Source organism: Eptesicus fuscus, chromosome 5, assembly GCF_027574615.1.
Source record: "Eptesicus fuscus isolate TK198812 chromosome 5, DD_ASM_mEF_20220401, whole genome shotgun sequence".
Classification (NCBI taxonomy): domain Eukaryota; kingdom Metazoa; phylum Chordata; class Mammalia; order Chiroptera; family Vespertilionidae; genus Eptesicus; species Eptesicus fuscus.
In genome coordinates this window covers 77,400,545-77,425,442 of record NC_072477.1, presented here as the reverse complement: position 1 = coordinate 77,425,442, position 24,898 = coordinate 77,400,545, and the positions used below count along the sequence as shown (strand labels likewise).

The 24,898-nt window shown below is 45.5% G+C and overlaps 1 protein-coding gene and 1 long non-coding RNA gene across 4 annotated transcripts; one reads left to right on the top strand and one right to left on the bottom strand.

The window, feature by feature from the left end:
- Nucleotides 1-4,873: 4,873 nt before the first annotated feature.
- Nucleotides 4,874-24,694, bottom strand: LOC103301511 (bcl-2-like protein 2). Of its 2 annotated transcripts, XM_008158503.3 has the most exons (7): nucleotides 9,128-9,505; nucleotides 8,684-8,798; nucleotides 7,958-8,025; nucleotides 7,493-7,599; nucleotides 6,126-6,213; nucleotides 5,890-6,041; nucleotides 4,874-5,000 (listed from the first exon to the last, which is right to left on the bottom strand). In XM_008158503.3, the coding sequence occupies exons 1-7, from the start codon at nucleotides 9,476-9,478 to the stop codon at nucleotides 4,961-4,963; spliced, it is 921 nt and encodes a 306-aa protein (XP_008156725.1). In that variant the 5' UTR covers nucleotides 9,479-9,505; the 3' UTR covers nucleotides 4,874-4,960. The 2 variants fall into 2 exon arrangements, with proteins under 2 accessions (XP_008156725.1, XP_008156726.1); XM_008158504.3 differs by lacking the exons at nucleotides 4,874-5,000; nucleotides 5,890-6,041; nucleotides 6,126-6,213; ... (2 more) ...; nucleotides 8,684-8,798; nucleotides 9,128-9,505 and adding exons at nucleotides 19,726-22,676; nucleotides 23,332-23,771; nucleotides 24,238-24,325; nucleotides 24,625-24,694.
- On the top strand, nucleotides 9,873-23,300 carry LOC129149170 (uncharacterized). Of its 2 annotated transcripts, none has more exons than XR_008556156.1 (3): nucleotides 9,873-10,019; nucleotides 11,181-11,289; nucleotides 23,229-23,300. It is a non-coding gene; the product is annotated as an uncharacterized LOC129149170 (long non-coding RNA). The 2 variants fall into 2 exon arrangements; XR_008556157.1 differs by lacking the exon at nucleotides 23,229-23,300 and adding an exon at nucleotides 18,182-18,292.
- Nucleotides 24,695-24,898: the final 204 nt, after the last annotated feature.

Below are 24,898 nucleotides of genomic sequence, written 5' to 3'. Positions count from 1 at the left end.
GCCCATCTGGCTGCCGGCCAGGACCTTCCTTCATTCCATACCACCCCCTGGTGGTCAGCACACATCACAGCGAGTGATCGAACTCGGTCTCCTGGTTGAACTCCAGAGGGTTCACTTTGCATATTAGTTTTTTATAGAGATACTATTGATGCCCAGCCAGTGTGTTTCAGTGGTTGAGTCTTGACCTAGTAACCAGGAGGTCACATTTTGATTCCTGGTTGGGGCACATGCTTGGGTCTCAGGCTTGATCCCCAGTGTGGGGCTTGCGGGAGGCAGCCAATCAGTGATTCTCTCTCATCATTGATGTTTCCATCTCTCTCTCCTTTCTGCTCTGAAATCAATAAAAAATATTTTTTTAAAAATACTATTGAATTGTACACTTAAAAGGTAGATTTTATGGCATGTGAATTATATCTAAAAAAAACCACAGAGGTCCATAGAGTTTTTTGGTGAGATGCAAGTCAGAGGTATGGCAAACTGACACTTTCTTTGGCAAATAAAATTAGTCTCCTTACTAAGTGACTTTAAAAAAAATATATATATATATATATATATATATATATATATATATATATATGAGTTTTTAGAGAGGGAGAGGGAGATAGATTGATGAAATATGGATCGGCTGCCTCCTGCACGTCCCCTACTAGGGATCAAGCCTACAACCCGAGCATGTGCCCTGACCAAGAATTAGAGTGACCTCTTGTTATATGGGACAACAGTCCACTGAGACACACTGGCTGGGCTAAGGGACTCTTTCTGTAACAAATTCTAGCACCTAAAACAAGCACTGGGTAAGTCCTCAGTAAATGATTACCATAGGCATAAAAAAAAGTGGGGGGAAAGAGGCATGAGAAATTAGGATTTGAAAGACATTTAAAAATTATGTCATGAATTGAGGAAAGCTACTCATTTAAACCATATATAAAAGCAAGGGGAAGGCCCTGACCGATGTGGCTCAGTTGGTTGAGTGTCGTCCTGTACACTGAAGGGTGGCAGGTTTGATTCCTGGTCAGGGCATATATGTAGGTTGTACCATTTGATATCTCCCCTCCCCCCCTCTCATTTCACCTCTCTCTAAAATCAATAAAATCAATAAAATCATAAATCAATTATGTCCTCGGGTGAGGATTTAAAAAATAAAATAAAATTAAATTAAAATAAAAATAAAAGCAAGGGAAGCCCTAGCTGGTTTGGCTCAGTGAATAGAGCGCCAGCCTGCAGACTCAAGGGTCCCAGGTTCGATTCTGGTCAAGAGCATGTACCTTGGTTGCGGGCATATCCCCAGTGGGGGGTGTGCAGAAGGCAGCTAATCGATGTTTCTCTCTCATCGATGTTTCTCTCTATCCCTCTCCCTTCCTCTCTGTGAAAATCAATAAAATATATTTTTTAAAAAAAGAAAAAAAGCAAGGGAAGTTGTATCATTGAAAAAACCTAGCAACTGATTTTTCTCTATTGCTGTCAGGTTGAGCAAATTTACCTGAAAAAGCACTGGGTTGTCTTCCTTCATTGTATCACCCACAGCCTAAGGATCTCTGACTCAGACCCTCACCCCAGAGAAGAAATCTTGTAGACAGGTTCTCCCTCTCTCTCTTCCTTAGACACTTCCCTCCTACAGAATTCCAATGAGACCGGGCTCATTCCTATTTCTTCTTTTTTTTTTAAATATTTTATTGATTTTTTTACAGAGAGGAAGGGAGAGGGAGAGAAACATCGATGAGAGAGAAACATCTATCAGGTGCCTCCTGCACACCCCGCAATGGGGATGTGCCCGAAACCAAGGTACATGCCCTTGACCAGAATAGAACCTGTGACCTTTCAGTCCGCAGGCCGACGTTCTATCCAGAGCCAAACCGGTTTCGGCTCATTCCTATTTCTTGTTTAAGAAGGAGCTTATCAGGATTGACAGAAAAGTAACCCATCTTTCCCAAGGAAAGCAGCTTACTTTCCATGCCATTGCCCTTTCTAAAATCACTGATACTGCTACAGGAAAAAGAGACCAGCTAAAGTTGGAAATGATTCCTGTAAGGACAGGAACCAGCAGGTTCAGGATAAAGGGACCCATTACTCAACATCCTTTGAGCACCTATTAAGTGGCAGGCACTGTGAGCTCTCACAACGGCAGAATCCACGCCCTCAAGGAGCTTGCAGTCTAGTGGGGGAATGAGGATGTAATTATTCTAGTTATAAAGCCATTAAGTGCGAGAGATAGGAACAATTTGTCCTGAGTGCAATTCATTCTAAGGTATCAAGAGAGATTTCTCAACTGTGGTACTTATGATTCTGACAGAATAGATGTGTTGGGCACAGCAGGCTTGAGAACATGGGCAATACATGAAGAGTAAAATTCATGGATGTGGCAGGAAAATGTAACCAGGATCAAGCTGGAAAAGGCCTTAGGTCTACACTTTAGTTTATACTTATGATGGCAGCATAAGGGCCTTTCTGCCAACATGAACAGTTTGGAGCCAGAGACATCTGCCAGGAGCCCACTGCAGTGAAGATGAGGGGTTGCTCAAGCAGTTAAAGAATGGAGAGAATTGCCGAAACCGGTTTGGCTCAGTGAATAGAGCGTCGGCCTGCAGACTGAAGGGTCCCAGGTTCGATTCTGGTCAAGGGCATGTACCTTGGTTGCGGGCACATCCCCAGTAGGGGGTGTGCAAGAGGCAGCTGATCGATGTTTCTAACTCTCTATCCCTCTCTCTTCCTCTCTGTAAAAAAATCAATAAAATATATTAAAAAAAAAAAAAAGAATGGAGAGAATGGATAGGATATGGAGTTGAGTAAGCATACAAAACTATAAACAAGAGTCCAAAGAATGAATTAATCCTCCAAAATCCAAGATTTATAAGGATTTTTGATGGCTACTTAGTGCCTCCTGGTGGATAGATGAGACCTTCCCAGCATTAACAGCATCCAGCCACTTCGTTTCTTCTAGTAAATAGTACAGCCTCTTGCTAATCAGCTTCTGCAGAAATCTGCACTCAGATTACAAGGCACTTAGTTGAATCTAGTTAAAAGACCCTCCAATGCTACCAATTCACATTCAGTACAATAAATGATCAAATGCTAAATTAGGTGGTCAACTAGCCACCTGAGAATTCCTAACACCAAGCCATTTAAGAGGTGGGTTAAAGATTTGTAGATACAGAATAGAGCCATTTTTGAAGATTAAGAATCCAGGTCTGAGGCAATCATGGACAAAGTATCCTGGGATCATGAGCGAATGGCACGGACAGAAGTTTTAAGTATTTGAAGCCCTCTAAGTAATGGAGATTCTATGAAAGTTTGAGTGGGGGTGATTACAGTACCCAAGGATTTTAAGACTAATCTGACATTAGAATATAAAATGGAGAAATTAGGTTATTAACATGACCAACTAACTGAACTACTAAATTTAAGGATACTAAAACAAAAGCCGGTTTTGATCCTAAAGGACCCAAAATAAATTAGCCAATGTTATGTGGTCACTACATGGCTAAGATAATAGAAGCTTCACAACTGTTAGCTAATTTTTTTTTCTCACTTTTTTTTTAAAATATTTTTATTGAGGTATTATATGTGTACATATCTTACTATTACCCCCCCACCCCACACCCACACATGCCCTCCCCCCCCGAGTTTTGCGTCCATTGTTTATGCTTATATGCATGCATACAAGTCCTTCGTTTGATTTCAAAACTCCCCCATTTTTTTCTCACTTTGGGGTAAAGACAGGATAACTACCCAGACCACAATCTTAAGATTCCAGCGGTGCTGGTGTGAATAATTCATTTGCACATAAGTTTTATCAGGAACACACACAAAAGTGCTATTAGATCACTCTAATCTAGCCATTCTTTTACTTCCCCAAGCTCATTTACTTGTCAAATACTAATCAGGGATACATGCTATCAGAAAACCCATCATCCTCAACTAAACACATAATGTTGCTGCTAGTTGTTCACTTTAACTCCTATTCCTTAATTCGTAAAGAACTTCCCTTCCACAATACCAGCATTTCCACAAAGGAGAATTAACAGTCTTCTGGCATCTAAGACAAACTAGGAAGATAAAATAATCCTTACACTCAAAAGGCCAAACAATTTTTATTTTCAAAAACAACTTTATTCATGACACATTTTAAAAAAACTCCCACCCCTTGGAAATGAGCTAGAAAAATAAACAAAATCCACCTCCCACCTCCCTGTGCCCACTTCCTCCCATTCCCTCCAAATAAAAGGGAAAAAAAAAAAAAAAAAGCAAAGGAAAAAAAACAAAACTGAAAAACAAAAAAAGTCACCAAACCCCCCAAAACAAGGTAGTGCATTTCCCCAGGGGGAAGGGGAATTTACACTGGAGCCGCTGGGAGCGGAACGTAGATCTTCCGGCTACAGAAACCTGCAAAGAAAGACACTCAAAACAGAAAAAGAAACACAAAAGGAAACAAAATAGATCACCAGGCATCTGAAGGAACAGGGAGCCAGAAAAGAGGGGTGGGGTGGGTGGATGACCTGGCAGGACAGGAGCAGGCAGGAGGGTACTGTGAAAGTGAGGAAGATGGAGGGAAGGTAACAAGCAGAACAGTTTGGTGTCCTTCCAGAGCCCTGGGTTTAAAAAAAAAAAAAATCCCTCCTACCATCCATGCCCACCTACCCTTGAGCAGCCCCCAAAGGGGTGAAGTGGGACAGGGAAACAGTGGGAGCAGCTTGCACAGTTGAGTCGAGTCCATGGCGAATCCCCAGAGTGAATAAGCAGCCCCCTGCCCCACACCCTGGGCCTTCCCCTACTCCCCAAAGCAGGTCCCTCCTCAGCAGTTAGTTATGGGATTCTCCCCCCTTCCACAGTATATCTTTTTTTTTTTTTTAAATATTTTTTTTCCATCAAGGTCATCTTCTGTTTTCTTTTTTTTTTTTTAATTCTTTTTTTTTTTTCCTTCTTTCCTCTTTTTTCCTCTCTCTCCTCCTAATACACACTTTTTTTAGTAAGGGGAATACCATGAAGTCGCTCTAGCCCGGCCCCTGGAAGAAAGAAGGAGAGTTAGGTGTTAACATAATCACTAGACAGTTCAGTACAAGCCCCTCCCCATGGGCCCTCGCCCCAGTTACTGTGAAGGGAAGGGGGGCAAAGAAAAGTTCCAAGTATACTAAAACTGACCCCACAATCTCAGAAACAGTGACACAGCTGGCAAATGGGAGGGGGAATTAACAAAATACTTCTCCAAACAGTGGCAATAGAGAAGTGCATCTGAGACAAAGGAGCAAGGAAAAGGATTCATTGTATGTAGTTTTCCGGATTCTCCACAGGTCTACACTCTAGGCCCTCACCAACAGAACCTAACTCCTGGGAGCAGATAGGTAAATATTATGAAAAGCCCAGGTCTATATACCTAACTTACCTATTTAAGTGGAAAGAGAAGTAAAGCAAAGCAACATGGGCACCGCAAAAGACTGGCTCAGAGAGTAAATATCTCAATATCCTCCCACATGGTTGCTGAGGAGGATCAACTAGCCTCTGGTATTCTTCCAAGGAACCTTCAAACGTCAACCCCTCCCTAACTGGGAAAAGTAAAAATGTCCAAGCAGTATTTTCGCTGCTCTGAGGCCCTGTTCTTCCAGACCTTCTGTATAAACCCATTCTGCCACCAACTCTCAAGGAAAATCATGCTGGGGGAAGAAGCCTCTCTCAGAACCGAGTGGAGAAATCCAGCCCCTATAACCAATTCCTGCTCCAGAAAAAGATGATGAGACTGGCCGCCTGGCCTGCAACTACCTTCCTCACCCTGCACAGGCAGGAGACCAAGTCCCTGGAGACCAAGGGGAGGGTTAGGGAAGGTTCCTCAGATCAGGAGAGAAGCAAGCATAAAGGTTCATGGGAAGTGGGGGAGAGGAGCAGCCCATCTATCCTGACCTGTAGACACGACCCCGGGGCCTGCTGTTAAAACCACTGTAGAATCGAGCTCGGGAACTGTTGTAGTTGGTGGTCCGGGCACGGTATCGGGCTCGTGGGAAACCCCGGTCTGTTGTGCTGATGCCTGGTCTGTTGGTTCGTTTTGGGATTACCTGAGTGAAGGATGTATAATGTAGAGCTTTAGTCAACCTGGAGAGTTTACATAGAACCAAAATAGCAGTGAGCATGGGGCTTACCTTGATTTGTCTTCCTCTAAATAGGGATTCATCTAAGGCCAGGGAAGTCCTCACTGACTCTTTGTCTGAGAACTCTATATATGCAAACCTGCAAAAAAAGTGAGACTTCAGCTATCTGAGAATGCAAATAGTAGCTCATAGGTAAAATTCAACTTGCAGGCATGCTTTATTTGGGTACAATGTGTTCACCCTTTATTTATTTATTTTAATATATATCTTATTGATTTTTTAGAGAGAAAGGGAGAGAGAGAGAGAGAGAGAGAGAGTCAGAAACATCGATGAGAGAAACATCGATCAGTTGCCTCCTGCATGCCCCCCACTGGGGATGTGCCCTTGACCGGAATCAAACCTGGGACCTTTCAGTCCGCAGGCTGATGCTCTATCCACTGAGCCAAACCGGTTTCGGCTGTGTTCACCCTTTAAATTATTGGTCAAAAAAAATAGCCATACCAGCCGGCTGGCCAAATTTTTTTAATGAAAAATTTTAATCAAAATGTCCAGCTACTCTTAGAAAATTGTAAAACAGGGTACATAGGGCCTGAATTTCCATATGACAGAACCCGTAAGGCCAAGCAGAAGCTGCCCCTCCCCTTCTAGTTCATGATCCCATTCATACCTAGCCTTCATCTGTCTGGCCCCTCAAAGCATTTATGTGCAACCTCTGAAATGCAGAGGTGGGCAAAAGTAGGTTTACAGTTGTGAGTAAGCAAGTTTATTATATATTCTTCCATATCCGCCACTGTGAACCTACTTTTGCCCACCCCTGTACATCAACATTAATGCCTTAAGCCCTAGTCGGTTTGGCTCAGTGGACAGAGCATCAGCCTTCGGACTGAAGGGTCCCGGGTTCAATTCTGGTCAAGGACCCGTGCCCCGTTGCAGCCTCCACCCCCAGTAGGGGGTGTGCAGGAAGCAGCCTATCAATGATTCTCTCTCATCATTGATGGTTCTATCCCTCTCTCTCCCTACCTATCTGAAATCAATAAAAATATATTAAAAAAAAAAAAGACAAAGGACACTTGTTTGAACAGCAAGTTAATTTAATCCTCAATATAAAATAATCTACTTGTTTTTATCTATTTATTTAAATCCTCACCTGAGGGTATTTTTCCATTGGTTTTTAGAGAGTAGAAAAGGGAAAGACAGAGAAATATCGATGTGAGATAAACACATTGATTGGTTGCCTCCTACAAGCACCCGGACCAGGGTGGAGACTACAACTGAGGTATGTGCTCTTGACCAGAATTAAACCCAGGACCCTTCAGTCTGCAGGCCAACACTCTATCCACTGGGCCAAACCAGCTAGGACTAAAATAACCTATTTTTAAATTGTGACTAAAATGACCCCAACATACTTCCACACTTACCCCTTGGGATGGCCACTAAATTTGTCACAGAGTATGGTAACACGGTTGACTGAACCACAGCCATGAAAGTGTGCTTCCAGCTCTTCTGCTGTTGCACCATAGTCCACCTGTGAGGATATATAAATACATACATACATACACATGTACATATATATATATATGGAAGGGGGTACATTTCAAAGGTACTGGATAAATTCCCATCTCAATAGATACACTGCTTAGCCTTTGAGGTATATGTTATCCATACAGAGGAAGGTACATCAAATCTGGTTCTCTAAGGAACTAATCTCTTTTCTTTCCAACCCCAGAGGCTCTGTTGATTGCTGTTACTTTTTACCAACTCCCAACACTCCCTCAGCCCCCAAATCTACCACCTATCCTAGAGATGTTCCTTTCAAGGCTTCTATTAAGTAACTCCCCAAAATAAAACCTCCCACCAACCCCAGTCTGGGCCTTAGTACATACATTGCCAACATAGATGGAACGGGCATCAGCCTCCATCTTCTCCTCGATAGACATGATCACTGGGCCAGCTTTGGAGGGGGGGGGGGGGGGAAAAAATCAGAAAAAAAATTCTTGTTTTTTACTTGACCAATATATGCACCACCACCACCACCACCATCACTAGTGAACACTAAGATTTGGCTCTGTTCTTTGCTATACCCATTGCCTAAAATGGTGCCTAGCACACAGGCTCTCACTAAATATTAGCCAAATGAAGAAATAGGATAATACGTTCTTAAAAAAAAAAAAAAATCAAAGAAAACAGTACAGGAATCCCCTCCATTCCCAAATCAAGTCCCTAATGAATAGGTTTGGTCGAAATGATCTGAGTAAAGGGGAAGCCCCTGCAGCTGAGAGGTTTATCTCAGGGCTCCTAACTAAAGAGTCCCCAATTTAAGGAAGAATTATTAAGCTTGAAGGTCAAATGCCAGCTGGCAACTTCCACAAAGGGTAGAGGTAGACTAAGAACAAAGAGAAATATTATTTGTAACAGGGACAAAGGGAGGCACCCACTACCCTCACCCAAACAGCCTGTTTCACAAAGGTCAAAGGAATACACAATGGACTATGCCCGCCGGCACCTGGTCAGTAATCGATGACAAGCAGCTCCAAGGTCCAGACCATCTAATCCCGCATAACCCTTCCAATCCGGGGACCCGGCTCCGCGTGCCAGCGCCACTCACTCACCATTGCCTGGAGGTGGACTCATATTCATCTGCTTCTCCACCTCGTTCTGTAGCTCTTTTAGCTTCTCAGCTTCCTCCTCCATCTCCCTGACTCGAGCTTTAATCGCTTCCAGCTCCTGCAGTGAGTGGGGAAGGTATGGAGAAGAGCTGAAGAGGAACCACCGCAGGGCTCTGCCTGCGCTCGCACCGCACGCGGCCCCAGCCGCGCTCGGCCATTTCCCTCACCCGACGCGAGGGTCATTACGACAAGAAATGCTGGCAACCTTCCGTACACCACTAGGCACCCATGACGCCCGAATCCAGCGGCCGGGCCTCTCCCGGCGGCCGAGGAGCCGGGCCCGGCCCCAGCCACGTTATTCCCCGCCCACCCGCACCCCCCGCCCGGGCCCTGGGCCTCCCGTGACACGGCCGGTCCGCGGCCAGCTCGCTCGCCTCCTTCCCTCACCGGGTCTTCAATGGCGCCGTCCCCCGGGTCCCCCTCGACCAGTCCCGGCTCCTCCTCCTCCTCCTGGCTGCCGGGGACTCCCGAGCCAGGCCCAGGGCCTGGGGCGCCCGGTGGGGCACGGGGCCGGGGCGGCTCCTCTTCAGGCTCGGGCTCTGGCTCGGGCTCCAGCAGCAGCTCCTCAGGCTCCAGTTCCTCAGACTCCAGGCCGTTCCCGTAGTCCCCTGCGCCCCCCGGGGCCCCCTCCCCGGCCTCCCCACCGGCCCCGGGCACAAGATGGCGCCGCCGCCCCGGCCCGGAGCCCCGACCGCCCGCAGCCCCCGCTGCCGCTGCCGCCGCCGCCGCCGCCGCCATCGCCGCTCAGACTGGGGCCCGCCGCCCAGCGATTGGAGAGCTGTGCGGGCCACGCCGACGACTCATTAGTCAAGCAGCCTGCCCGTCACTACGAGCTAAGACTCCATTGGGTAATATTACTTGGCAATCAAATAAGACCCCACCTCCGAGGCGGGGGATTGCTCCAAATTCTCAAATCCCGGTAGGTGAAATCGGTCAGTCAATCAACACGCGTCCCACCTCCTCTCAAGTCCTTAGGTAACAATACCGCCACGCTGTGACGACTTTCCTGCTTCTTCCGTTTATGGGCGGGTGCACGAGGTATATGACGCTCCGTGATTGGTCGCTGGCTAGACAAGTGGAAAGGACCAATCTTCCGATTGCCTCGACTCGGCGGCCCAGTCTCAGAAGTCGATTGGCTCGCGAAGGGCTGACATCCGTTTTGATGGATGAACCTTGCCCCCTAAAGGCACGCCGGGCTTACCGCCAGGGAAAACCCAGGTCACATGACTAGTCTTAAAGTGGCCACCATTTGACACTACTGGTTGCCAACTGTTGGAAGGTATGAGCGCCGGACACATTGCGGCGGTTTCTGGAAACTGGTCTCCTGACCGGAAAAGCACCCGTAGATGGGATATTGTTTGAAATGGAGGGTTCTGAAGGGAGGTCCCCAAGAAGGAGCTTGCTTTCCCCATTCAAGTTATTGGTTCTACCATCCACCAGGTCTGCCAAACCAGAAAGCAGGCCCGAGTCCTCTCCGTTCTGTCTTCCTGCACAGACATATTTTCCAAGAACTCTGCGCATGTCCCAGTTTCGCCCGTTCCTTAGCTTGCTTGGACTTTTTGCTCTATCCCCGTAATGGGTCTCTCGGCTTCCAGGGTCGCCCCTCCAGTCAGCACCACTCCCAGACCGAGTGTGCTCCCCGCTTGCAGTCCAGGTAGTCTCACAACTACTCACCGTGGCTTACAGACCTCAGGACTAGACAACTACACAAATGTTATTTCCACACTCCGTCCCAGGGCGTGTACCTGCACCCGTCGGTGCCTCTACGTGCAGCTCCTCTTCAACAAGAACGCTGCAGACCTCTTCTGAGAAGCCTTCCTCTAGCCTCCCCTCCTCTCCCATGGGAAGGGGGGGGGGGTGAGGGAGGGGGGCTACTTCGCTGTGGCCTTAATTATTTTGTGTTGCGTTTAATGACTAGGTCCTGAGAGCTTGGAGATAAGAGGCTGGATCCTAGTTATATTTGCATGTCCACTGTGGGGCAATATACCTAGACATAGTTAAGTGTCCGATAATGTTTGCTGACAAAGGATGCATTGACTGGGGGTCTGGGTACCACCCTTCATCTTCAGTGCTTTCCCAGCCCCCAGCCCCCAGAGGAATTTCTCCAGTTAGGATCCCACCACACTGTTGCACTATTAGATACCAGTGAGACCTAGTCCTGGAAGGCAGGGTTGCCATATTTCAATAGTGATCCTATGCATTTGTTAAAAGTGAAAGAACGGAGGTACTAAGTCAGCAAGAGGGATGTTTGTAGCCAGGCCAAGCTATGGTTTGAAAGCCAGTTTAACATGAGCCCAACCAAATAGTAAAACAACCCCAATAGGAGCAGGAGGATTTGGACTAGAGGGCATTCCTGTTTGCAAAAACAAAAGTCAAAAGCTTCTCAGTATACCCCACTCTTCCCCCCTTACTCACTCTTTCTCACAAATCCTTACCTCAGAAACAGGGGAACTTGGAGCAGAGTCACAGTCACCGTTGTTTGAAAAGTTCTTCATCATCTTCAGTGGTTTGGGAGAACTAAGTTCAGCACGGAAGACTAGCTCTAAAATGTGAGTTCACTAGAAGAAAAACCTTTTATACTGTACTTAATCCAATGAAGATTTGGGTGTTTTGTTGGGACCTAGTTTAATCTAAGCAAACCAATTAAGAGAAATGGGATTATTTTTAAATGCCTTCATTCCTAATTTTGTTGAGCACTTGATTTTGTAACAGGCACGATCCTAGCCTCTTTACTATATTATCTCATTGCAGTCTCATGACCACCCTAGGAAGTATTTCCAAAAACCATAATCTTTTTTACAGATGAGGAAAAAGTAAAGTAACTTGCCCAAGTCATGAAACTAATTAGAAGTGAGCAGGGAATTAAAAGTCATTTTTCAAAGTTCAGATCTATCAAAATTACTGTACGGTTTGTTTTAAAACATGAAGATTACATTATGTATGATGCTGAAACTGGGGAAAAAAACTAAGTTCCAACAATAGACAAGTGTTTAGGCAAACTATAATACATCCAAAGATTATTATGTACCTATTAAAAGGTCTACACAGCCCTAGCCGGCTTGGCTCAGTGGATAGAGCGTCAGCCTGCGGACCAAAGGGACCCAGGTTTGATTCCAGCCGAGGGCACATGCCTGGGTTGTGGGCTTGATCCCCAGTGGGGGGTGGGGGGGGCGTGCAGGAGGCAGCCCATCAATGATTCTTTCTCATCATTGATGTTTCTATCACTCTCTCCTTCTCCCTTCCTCTTTGAAATCAATAAAGAAATACACAGCCCTAGCCTATTTGGCTCAGTGGATAGAGCGTCGGCCCTCAGCCTGAAGGGTCCCGGGTTCGATTCCAGTCAAGGGCATGTACCTTGGTTGCAGGTTCCCCAGCCCTGGTCGAGGTGGGTACAGAAGGCAGCTAATCAATGTGTCTCTCTCACATTGATGTTTCTCTCTGTTTCTCCCTCTACCTCCTACTCTCTCTAAAAATCAATAGAAAAATGTCCTTAGGTGAGGATTAACCAAAAAAAAAAATAAAAAGTTTACACATAGTATGTGATAACATACAAAAATTTTTGTTAGGCCAAAAAAGTAGAATGCAAAATTGTATGTAAAGAATGATTAAACCGAAACCGGTTTGGCTCAGTGGATAGAGTGTCGGCCTGCGGACTGAAAGGTCCCAGGTTCGATTGCGGTCAAGGGCATGTACCTTGGTTGCGGGCACATCCCCAGTGGGGAGTGTGCAGGAGGCAGCTGGTCGATGTTTCTCTCTCATCGATGTTTCTAACTCTCTCTCCCTCTCTCTTCCTCTCTGTAAAAAATAAATAAAATATAGTAAAAAAAAAAAAAGAATGATTAAAACTATGTATATCTTATTTTAAAAAACAAAAAATTAGGTATTGGGGGTAAAAAGGAACAAGAACCAGTATAGTCTTATCTTTGACTATATGTACCAAAAGCTTTTAAAATCTTGAAATTCTTAACCTAGTAATTGTGTTTCTTATCATCTGTTCTAAAGAAATAATCCAGCCCGGTGGGTGTGAACTAGGAGGGCATGGTTTGATTCTTGGTCAGGGCACATACCCAGGTTGCAGGCTGGATCCCCAGTAGGGGACGTGCAGGGGGCATCGGATCAATGATTCTCTCTCATCATCTATCTTTCTCACTCTGCCTTCCTCTCTCTCTAAAATCAATAAAAACATATTTTATTAACAAAGAAATAATCTAAAAACTGGAAAAACATTTGAGAATTAAAATATCCATCAAAATGAAAAAATGTAAACAACTTTAACGTGCAAGTGGGCATTTTTAGGAAGATTATTGTACAAACATAGATGTAATTTTCTATAGTCATTATGCCTTCAAAATATTTTAATAATAAAGAAAAATGCTTGCTATATAATAATCAGAATTGTAGTATACATTATGTATAAGTATGATCATAAAATATAAGCACAGATAAAAGATGGGAAAGCAATTTGCCAAAACGTTAATAATGGTTCTTTCTGGGTAGTAGGATTATGATTGATCTTCTTCTTTATAATCCTACCTAATAATAGAGTAATATGCAAATTGACTGTACCTTCGCTACGCCCACCAACCACGCCCACCAGGAAACCGTTGCAGGGACGTTGGGGTGTGGCAGAGCCCAAGGCCGGGAAAGCCTCGGGCGGAGGCTTTCCCGGCCTTGGGCACCAGCAGGGAGCCTGCATGGATCACATGCAACCACGGGGGTCGGCTCCTACGATCCGTAGCAGGGAGGCTGGGGTGCAGCAGAGCCAAGACCGCCGCCCGGGGCCAAGCCCCGACCCTGAAAGAAGGCAGAAGGCAGTGGCCACAGCCAAGGCCTGGGTCCCCGGTGCCAGCAGAAAACTGGTGCAGGCAGCCAGGTGAATGAAGGTCTATTGCACGAATCTTCGTGCAAACGGGCTGCTAGTTTTCTATGTTCTACAATTTTCCCACAATATCATATATTATTTTTATTTAAAATTTGTAAAAACGCCAACTTCCAAACTTACTCTAATAAGCATAATTACTTTTTTAAACACATTTAAAAAAGATATTTGCATGGTGACTTGTAAAGATACTTCCCTGTTAGAAGGCATGAGTTCCATCTTACTGATATTTACCCATTGCCTATCCCTGTGTGCTCAATAAGTGGTAACTAAGTGAATCATCTTCTGTAAAATATGATTTAATTTCTTGCCTGTTATTGATGTATAAAGAACATCAAAGAGATGATTCTGAGAATGATTTTTTTAAAAATTAGTATGTAATGATATGAGATTCACCCATTATGTACATAATTTTCCTTCAGTAATAACCTACCAATTGAGAGCTGTAGAATTTTGGGAAAACTGAAACTCAGTGATGTGCCCGAGAAGAAGGAAAAATGTGTTAATAGAAGTGAATGGACAGTGCAATTGCGAAAAGGAGAATTAAATCAGTAAAATGAATGAGTTTTGTCCGGAAGGGAAAAGTTTTCTCACTAAACGTAAATACTTGGCTTCTTGGTAGTTTCATGCCCATTTTTGACTCTGCTTTGAAATATATATATATTTTTTTGCTTAATTTTTTATTTATTGATTGATTTTAGAGAAAGAAACATCTATTTGTTGTTCCATTTATATATGCATTCATTGGTTGATTCTTGTATGTGCCCTATGGGGGATTAAACCCACAACCTTGGAGTATTGGGATGATGCTCTAACCCAGTGGTCGGCAAACTCATTAGTCAACCGAGCGGCAAACCACAGCTCACGAGCCGCATGTGGCTCACGAGCCACAGTTTGCCGACCACTGCTCTAAACAACTGAGCTACCGGGCCAGAGACCTGCTTTTTACCAGCTACAATAATTCTCTGTAATCTAGAACTACTAGTAGTCACACATGGTGCTGAGCCCATGAAACAGTGAGTAGTCTAAAATGAGATGTGCTGTAAGTGTCAAATATACACCCAATTTCAACGACTTAGTATGAAAAAGAGACTATAACTTAATTGTTTAATATTAATTTTAGGTTGAAATTGTAAGTTTTTATATACTGGGTTAAATAAAATATTATTAAAATTAGTTTTACCTATTTTTTTGTTTGTTCTTTGAATCCTCACCTGAGGACATACTTATTGATTTTAGAGAGGGGGGGAGGAAAAGAGAGAAACATTGATGTGAGAAAGTAACATCAATCTGTTGCTTTCCTGAATGTGCTCCAATTGGGAATCGAACCCACAACCTAGGTATGTGCTGTGACCAGGAATTGAACTCGCAACCTTTCAGTGCACAGGACAATGCTCTAACCAACTGAGTTACTCTGCTCATTTTCAGTGAGGCTACTGGAAAATGTAAAACTACATCTGTGGCTTGTATTCTATTTATATTGGACAGTGTTAATCTAGAACCTTAGAGCTTGATCATTTTACTCTATTTTGAAGCAGACTCCAATTCTTTTTTTTTTAAGATATTATTTTTTTAAAATATATTTTATTGATTTTTTACAGAGAGGAAGGGAGAGGGATAGAGAGCTAGAAACATCAATCGATCAGCTGCCTCCTGCACACCCCCTACTGGGGATGTGCCCACAACCAAGGTACATGCCCTTGACCAGAATCGAACCCGGGACCCTTCAGTCTTCAGGCCAATGCTCTATCCACTGAGCCAAACCGGTTTCGGCTTAAGATATTATTTTTTGTTATTAATCCTCACTGGAGGATATTTTTCCATTGAATTTTAGAGAGAGTGGGAGGGAGGGAGACAGAGAGAGAAAAACATCAATGTGAGAGAGACACATTGATTGGTTGCATCCCAGCCAGGGCTAGGGATTGAGCCTGCAACTGAGGTACATGCCTTTGACTGGAATCCGGGACCCTTTAGTCTGCAGGTAGATGCTCTATCCACTGAGACAAACCAGCTAGGGCTCTTTCTTTTAAAAAAGAAAAAATATATACATATATATATGCACACACACATACATATATATATATGTATTTTGTATTGATTTCAGAGAAGAAGGGACAGGGAGAGAGAAACATCAGTGATTAGAGAGAATCATTGATCAGCGGCCTCCTGCACACTCCCTACTGGGGATGGAGTCCGAAACCCGAGCATGTGCCCTGGCCCGGAATCAAAGCATGGTCTCCTGGTTCATAGGTCGACACTCAACCACTGAGCCACACCTGCGGGGCCAGACTCCAATTCTTTCTAGTCAAAGTCTGGCCCTACCTACTTCAATCCCTAGGTCTGCCCTTGTATATAAGTGGGATGGCCATTTAAATGAGAAGGAATCTCTGTTTGGCTGCTTAATTTCTATTCTGTTTGGTTAACTTTTTTAAAATTTTGTACCTAAAAAACTTATTTTAATATACTGTACCAGAATTATGTATTCCTTATTAAAATATCAGAAAATAGCCCAGCCCTGTGTTAATGTGGTTGAGGGTCGAGGCATGCACCAAGCAGTCCCAGTCAGGGCACATGCCCGGGTTGCAGACTCGATCCCCAGTAGGGGCATGCAGGAGGCAGCCAATAAATGTTGATGCATCAATGTTTCTATCTCTCTCTCCCCTTCCTGTCCTGTTTCTCTAAAATCAATAAAAATAAATAAACAAACAAAATCAATAAAAAACCATATTTTAAAATATGTATTTTTTATTTATTTCAGAGAGGGAGAGAGAGATAGAAACATCAATGATGAGAGAAAATCATTGATTAGCTGCCTCCTGCACGACCCCCACTGGGGATTAAACCCGCAACTCGGGCATGTGCTCTAACCGGGAATTGAACCATGACCTCCTGATTCATAGGTTGACGCTCAACCACTGAGCTGCCCAGCTGGGCAATAAAAACATTTTTTAAAAAAAAAACATCAGAAAATACTGGCAACAAAAAGAATAAAACAAAATCACCCATAAAATCCAGATAATCACTACTGATATTTTGGTATATACCCTTCCTGAAATTTTCAACACAAAAATACATATAGAGGCATGTGTGCACACATTTATTTGTTTATTTATTTTGGGGAACATACTGTATATATTATTATTTTTTTAATATATTTTATTGATTTTTTACAGAGAGGAAGAGAGAGGGATAGAGAGTTAGAAACATCGATGAGAGAGAAACATCGATCAGCTGCCTCTTGCACACCCCCTACTGGGGATGTGCCCGCAACCAAGGTACATGCCCTTGACCGGAATCGAACCTGGGACCCTTGAGTCCGCAGGCCGACGCTCTATCCACTGAGCCAAACCGGTTTCGGCTGTTTTTTTTTCTTTTTTAAAAAAATATATTTTTATTGATTTCAGAGAGGAAAGAAGAAGGGGAGAGAGAGAGAGAAGCATCAATGACGAGAGAATCACCAACTAGCTGCCTCCTGCACGCCCCCAACTGGGGATGGAGCCCACAATCTGGGCATGTGCCCTTACTGGGAATTGAACCCTGACCTTCTGGTTCTTAGGTCGACACTCAACCACTGAGCCACGCCAGCCAGGCTCTATATATTATTTTCTAATCTATTTTCTTTTTTATGCAGTAAGACACAGAAACATCTTTCCATATCAATAAAATATTTTTCCAGTTTCATTTTTTAATATATATTTTTATTGATTTCGGAGAAGAAGGGAGAGGGAGAGGGAGATAGAAACATCAATGATAAAAATCATTGATTGGCTGCCTCCTGCACACCCCCTACTGGGAATTGGGCCGGGCATGTACCCTTGACAGGAATCAAACCCAGGACCTTTCAGTCCGCAGGCTGACACTCTATCCACTAAACCAAACCAGCTAGGGCTCCAGTTTCATTTTTAATGACTTTACTTGTCACTTTAGAAATGAAGCCTTTCCTAACCACTCTATTTAAATTTGAAATCTATACATACGTACACCTTTCAATCCTGCCCTAATGAATTATTTTTCTTCATAGCATTTTTTAAAAATATATTTTATTGATTTTTTACAGAGAGGAAGAGAGAGAGGGATAGAGAGTTAGAAACATCGATGAGAGAGAAACATCGATCAGCTGCCTCCTGCACACCCCCTACTGGGGAGGTGCCCGCAACCAAGGTACATGCCCCTGACCGGAATCGAACCTGGGATCCTTGAGTCCGCAGGCCGACACTCTATCCACTGAGCCAAACCGGCTTCGGCTTCATAGCATTTTTTAAAAATATATTTTTATTTATTTCAGAGAGGAAGGAAGAGGGAGAGAGAGAAACTTCAATGATGAGAGAGAATCATTGATCGGCTGCCTCCTGCACCCCCCCCACTGGGGGTGGAGCCCACAACCCCGGCATGTGCCCTTGACTGGAATAGAACCTGGGACCCTTCAATCCGCAGGCCGATGCTCTAGCCATTGAGCCAAACCGGCTAGGCTCTTCATAGCATTTGTCACCTAACATATAATGTTAACATTCGTGAATATTGTGAAATTTATTTATCTATTATTTGTTTGTTTCTCTTACTAGAATGTAAGTAACATGATGGCAGAAATCTGTGGTTGTTTTTTCACTTCTCTACTTCAGTGCCTAGAACTATGCTTAACACACAAAAGATGTTTGAATGTTTTGCTACATGAATGACTGAATGAAGAACTATATAATATTTATTATATTGTTTTCTAGTTGATTTTTAAAATACTGTAATTTATATCTCACCTCTATCTACATTTAAGGCAGCTTTTAAAAATTTTCAAAGGATCTGGTCTTAAGTAAAAACACAATATCTACAATCCATCAATTTGCTAAAATTGTAACTAAATGTTGCTTAACTTTAACCAAAAATGCCATTTGGAGAAATAACATTCACAGAAAACTGAAAGGTAAACAATCCACCTGTCCATTTAGTCTAAAATGTATCCCAATATTATTAAACTGTAGCATCATAGAGCATATTTTGGCCAAATTGTGATGACCCTACTTAAACAAACTTAGGGCCTACTGAATCCCTTTGACCAGAATCGAACCCAGGACCCTTCAGTCCACAGGCCGATGCTCTATCCACTGAGCCAAACCAGCCAGGGCCATGTTTTGTCTTTTGAGTATTCTATTAAGATGTTGCTTTTTGGCAAATATAAGTTAATCAATTATTAAACCAAAAACACTGCAGTGGAGATAAATGCACTAGCTATCATAGCCTGAAGGTTTTAACTATTAAGAGCATCTAATTCCCCTTTCCCCTAGTGCCATGTTCACCAAGCCACTCTCAAATTTTAAGATGGCCTGCCTGTATATTTTTTACAGAGAATGGAAATGCAACCCTGCCTCTAAGCAATATATTTCTTTCTACAATTTTAACACATAAACCCAAATATTTTATTGCATTGGATTCTGGAAAGACTAGAAAATTCTGCTTGTAATTTAAAATTAGGACCACTATTTCTGTCAGACATGATTTTGATGTGGTCCTAGACCAGAAGTACAGAAGGATGGGCTGACTAATTCCTGTAGTTTCCATCCAGCTTAGCAGTTGGCATTAAAATGTCTGAAACCCACTGTCTCAAGGGACCAAGAAAGGAAGCAGGAACTTCATTTTTGCAGACTTATTTTAAGTCTAAATAAAGTAGGCAACAGGGTATATTGGGAAGAAATGCTCATTATCACATGCTTCTGATCAGAGTTTGAACACAACTGGGGACTTGACTGCCATCATACAAAGATATTTGGTAGGTTTTCTTTGTACCGTCCCCAAGTACCACATACACACAGCCTCTGAAGGCTTGGGCTGGCACAGATGGAGTTCTTGGCTTTAGGCATTTGACCGAAGTGGGAGGATAGGGGAACAACTCTGATTTCCTATCTCAACACCTTCCACAATCTCTGTTATTCCAGTTCTTGCCTTTAACATGACAAGATGATTGGATCAAGAAATGTCCTGGGGGGCGGGGGTAGGAGTCAGCTGGGGAAAAAGGAAACATATGTAAAACTTTAAACAATAAAAAAAAATTATAAAAAGAAAGAAATGCCCGGACCCCAGGCTACACAGTGTAGAAGTCACAAACCCTGATCAGTCCTTCTCATTAAACTTCTGGGCTTTATTTATTATTTATTTTTTTAATACGACCATTACATATTACACAAAAATAAAAGTCAAACGAACTTGGTATTTATAAATTATTAAATAAAAATACAGGAATATATATTTATATTTATAGAGCTTTTTCTTTTCTTCTAAACTAACCAAATCTTTCTCCCGCCATTTTATGATTTAAAAAAGTAAAATAGTGTATGCCCTAGAATAAGTGGGGAGTGGGCTTAATAATCGCAGGACCCAGTTCCTCTACTTCTGCTCTTTCCTTGGCCTAAGCAAGTCCCTATTTGTCCCTTGGGCTCTGGAGAGAAGGAAACACCCTCTCCACCTATTTAATCTCTGAAAAATAGCAATTAGATTTATTTCCCTTATTCAAAAAAAAAAGGAATGGGTTTAAAAATTAGGAGCCATACTCAGGCTTCCTGGCCAAGAACTAATCCCAAGGAACTATATGGCTCTAGAAGAGTCTCTACTTTTCCCTGACAGAAGATTCTCTGGGGTTTCCATTGCCCCTCAAGAAGGGCAAGAGAGTTCCAAACAGCTCACTGTGGTCCCACCCAAGCTATGCTTCCAGGAATCCATACCCACCCCCTTCCCCTTTCAGAATACAGCCTCTCCTTCCGCCCAGGTGTGAAGGCCTCCGAGTAGGGCATCTCAGTAACCATGGTCCCCGCTGCCCTGTTTGCTGAAGGCCCCCAGAAGAGCTAACATGGAAAGGCACCCTGTAGTAGAGGGTAGGGTGACGAGTCTGCCCCAAATCTGGGGGAGCACAGGCTCCAATTTGGAGCTGATGTTCTAGTCAGTGGTTTTCTAACTTTTTTTCAGCAGCAAACCCCTTAATGCAAATAAAATCTTACCCTGAACCCCGACATGTAAGACAACTACAAGGAGAGCTGTTCTATTTGAGGGCAAGTAGCTCAGCCTGCTCAGAGTGCCAGCCTCCCCCCTCCCCTTTCACCTTCATCTTCCCCAAGGACTCCTGAGGCAACCCCTAGGAAATGTTGGGGCTCTGCCAAGCAGTTTGAAAACCACTGGCCTAGTTTGTCCTGAGCAAGTCAGAGACCCCCCCACCCCCACCCCAATGGCCTGCCACAGAGCAGCCTTGAGTTCCTAGCATCAGCATACTCATGACAGACCAAGTGGCACATGCAGCCTACCACCTCCCCCATAAATACCATTGAAAAGTGCAGCCCTCTCTCAAGCATAAAAGTTTGGGCTAACCACCTGAGGCCAATTTTGGTCCCACATTTTAGTGAGTACAACTATGTTGCCACCTTCTGGGACCAAGTGAAAAATCTCCAAGAAGAGTTAACCATGGTCTAGCTAAGCTGATCAGTGCTCAGGATCAAGGGCAGGGTTCTAGAGCACTGTGTGTGGAGAAGTCAGCATCGGAGAGCAGCAATTTCAGCACCTTAGAAAGTGCAGCAGTGAGGTCTGGCTCAGGGCATGCATTTGGAGTGAAATCATTTCTTTCTCAAAAGAAAAAGCTATAATCTGAATCTGTTCTAGAGGGCTGTGAGCTCTAAAGTCAACATTCGCAGACTCTGAGGTACAGACAAGTAACACCCATGCAAGTAGCGTGGCTTCAAAGAAAATAGGTATGCTTCCAGATCATGGTATTGTCTCCAGAACCCACACACCTGGCCCTGATAAAGCAGCATCAAAGCCCACCACACGGAACAGGCCAGGCACGAGTACACATCACCCTCACACCCATGGGTTTCAGAGCTGGAATGTTCCTCTCAAGGCATCAACAGTCTCACCGAGACATAGTGCAGGACCCAGACTGTATTCTAGATCAGCATGTACGTCTACACTCAGAAGGAAAATTAATGAGAGCCCCAATTTAGAGTTTAAGTTTGGGAACGTAAGGTCCCAGAGATAGGGAACACTTTAGGCACCAGTGTACCCCAGTGGGAGAGGAAGGCAGCAGGCAGGTCCAGCTACCAAAGCGTCTACCCACTGCAGGCTCCGCAGCCCTGCCTTTCTGTCAGAGCCCAGGAGGCAGCAGCAAGTGCACGATGCACGAGGAAGGGGGACCGTGAAGGAACACGGCCAGCTGTAGAACTGCACCTCTCTCCCAAGCCCTGCTACCGACTTTCTGCAGAGAAGTGCCCGAAGCCCTCAACTGTATACAGTGTTTCTCCCTCAGCCTTGAGGCAACAGGACAAGGGAAGGAGGGAGGGGGGGATTGAGTGAGGCAGAGAACTGCCCCCTGTTCTTGCCACTGCAAGAGGGAATGTTTTCTCCTTAAAGAATCCGACTACCACCACATTAGACAAGCAGCCCAGCATGCACATGAGCACGCGTGCACATGCACACACATGTCCAAGCAGCCCCCTGTCACAGCCACCTCTCCCTATCACCTGAGAATCTGAGCTTCCATTCAAAGGGATGCGCCCTCTGTGTTTTCCCCAAATCCCACTCATCCAATGGAGATGCCAGCCCCTTCTGCAAGTCCACCTTCCTCAGGGCTGCAAACTGAGCTCCAGCTAGTTTCCTGTGCCCACACCTATAGGCATGATCCCTCCCACCGCCCCCTACCCCTGGAATGACTCCATCTCCTGGCCCCCTGACTTTCCAAATACATTCTCCAAGGTCTCCAGTTCACTATTCCAACTGCCTGCCTGGCACACTCAGTTCCCTCACACACTACCCTGCCCCTTCCCATCCTAGTTCCATGCCCATCCATTCACCCCACTTCTTTTAAGGGCATTCATTCTCTGTTCTGTTCCTGCTCTCCTGTCCCCCAGCACACCTAGCCCCACTTGGCCCTGGACTTTCTCACTTGCTGGCAAAAAATGCTCCTACAGTTACCAAGGCCCCTAGTGCCACGGCCCCCGTCAGCACTGTCCTCACTGAGGCCCAGTTCCCCTCCCGCAGGCGTCGAGCCTCCTCCAGGGCCCCGTCCCCGTACAGAGCTGTGAACTCCGCCTGTGGGAGAGAGGGGAAGTAGGAGAGAAAGGAGAAAGGGATATCAGGAGAGGAAAGAGTAGAGAAAAGAGGAGAGGGAGAGTTCCAGTTCCATTCACTGCAAGCACTACCCCACACCCAGCCCCACTCTGGCCAAAGCTAACTGGCTGCCATCCCCTCTCATCCCCCATGAGCGCCTGGCTTATCTGCCTTCCCTGCCTCAAGTGAATCCCAACCATTCTTTGGACAAAAATTCTGCTAAAAAAAATATAAAAAATTAAGAAATTCTACTCAGAACTGGCATCCTTTGACTAGACTTGCCTGACCACCACCCATCCCTGATTCCTGCCCCCATGCCAATGTACTCAAGTATAAAATGACGTCTGGATGCCATTTGTCTGCTGGCACTCCCATGGGTACTGTGGATTCTGTCCTCTACTTTAGACCATGTGCCCAGCCAGTGATGACTGCATGGCAGCCCTGGAGTGCAGCAGCTAGCGTCATGCCCATAGCGAGGGCATCTGATTCCACCCAGATAGGGAGTCTCAGCCCCCATGCCTCATTCATTCCCAGCACAGCCTCCCAGCCTCCAGCCCGAGCACCCCGCCCCCCACGCCCCTCCTGGAGACCAGCTTTGCAGAGGGATGTGCAGAGCAGCAACTGAGAAGCTTCTTACCCAGCCCCCACTACTGTGGATCCAGTCGGCCAGCCGCGTCTCCAGGTAGGCCACCATCCACTCCTGTACTTGTCCCACAAGTGGCTCCATCTCCTTGTTGACACTCTCAGCACACAGCGCAGCTCCAAAGACAAAGAAGGCCACAAGGCGACCCCAGTTGGGGCCCCCTTGGAAGAGTTCATCAGAGACCTGGGTGAAGCGTTGCTGGGCTGAGCCTGGGGTCACATGCAGCTGAGCCGCCAGATCAGAGAAGGTACGACGGAAACGGGTCTCAAACTCATCGCCAGCTGCCCGCATGGCTTGGTGCAGTGGGTCAGCTGCTGGGCCCTCTCCGGGACCCGCTCCACAAACATAACCCTTCTGCCTCAGCTTGTAGCCTACAAAGTCTGCCACCAGAGCCCGTGTGTCTGGGGCCGAGGCTGGGGTCGCCATCCGGGCGGCTGTAAAGGTCAAGGATGAAAGACTGGCATGAATATATATGGTCAGAGACACAGAATGGGGCATTTCAGGTTTGGCCAACCCAATGAGACAGGAAGGAAGGTGGGAGGGAATGTTCAGAGACTGCTAGGCAGGGAGAGGCAACAACAAGGAGATTAAGTCATAATGATGGGCCAGGACATGAGGGGCTGGCCATTAAATTCGTAATATCCCGAATTAAATGTAAACAAGTTAATTTAAAACTACTTTAGATTTTACCCATAATAAGACAACACCAGTTCTATGATACCCCTACAAACCCATCTCTGTAGTACACACCTTTTGGCTAGAGAAGAGGCTTAGAACCTCCCCAGAGGTAAGATGTGAAGATGCTGGCAGAGGCACAAGATGGGGGAGGAGACAGGGGCGGAAGGGAAAGGTGGGGGAACCAAAGGGTTGCCAGGGGCAGAGAAGGACGGGCACACTCACCCAGCCTGGATGGCAGCTCTTAGGACCCAGCACTGGTGGCAAGGAGCCCCCAGCTGGGGCCTTTCATCCTCCTGGCCTGCGTGGAGCCCTGGGAAGGGGAGGAGGATATCAGAGCTAGATGGGGAAGGCCAGGGATTAGGGTCTGGGCTGAGAAAGGCTGGGATTGCAGCTCCCAGGACCAGGCCCCTGCCTCCAACGCTCTACCAGCTGTGTGGCCGAATCCATGTTTAATGACTGTCCTCCCGGGAAACCCAGGGCCAAGGGCTTCCTGCTGACACCATCTCTACTCCGGTCTCCCCCCAGTGCAGCCCAAAGGCCCAGCTCCTCCCGCACCCCAACCCTCAGCCTGTCTCCAGTCCCTCCTGCCTGCCAGGTTAGGGATCTCACGGGTCAGGCCGCTGGCTGCCGGGATCCAGGCCGTTTCCTGGTGCAGGAGCTGGGAGGGAGGGAGAGTGGGAGGAAGGGAGGGAAGGAAGGAGGGAGGAGAAAGGGGGGGAGGGAGGGCCCGGCGCCTGGTGATGATGGGGCCCAGAGATGCGTCCAGAGAGAGGGGCGGGGCTGGGACGCTGGCTCGGGAAGGGCCACAATTCGGGCAGAGAGAGGGCTGCTGGTGGCTCAGAAGAGCCGGGCGGAGAGGGCACTGAGGGCTGGGCTGGGCTCC

What these genes read in the sequence shown, in the direction of transcription:
- LOC103301511 (XM_008158503.3), bottom strand. Translation starts at nt 9,478, where the DNA reads ATGGCGGCGGCGGCGGCGGCGGCAGCGGCAGCGGGGGCTGCGGGCGGT. An exon ending in ACGGCGCCATTGAAGACCCG is followed by an intron (nt 8,799 to 9,127) that starts GTGAGGGAAGGA and finishes CACTCACTGCAG; the next exon opens with GAGCTGGAAGCGATTAAAGC. An exon ending in GTTCCATCTATGTTGGCAAT is followed by an intron (nt 7,600 to 7,957) that starts GTATGTACTAAG and finishes ATATCCTCACAG; the next exon opens with GTGGACTATGGTGCAACAGC.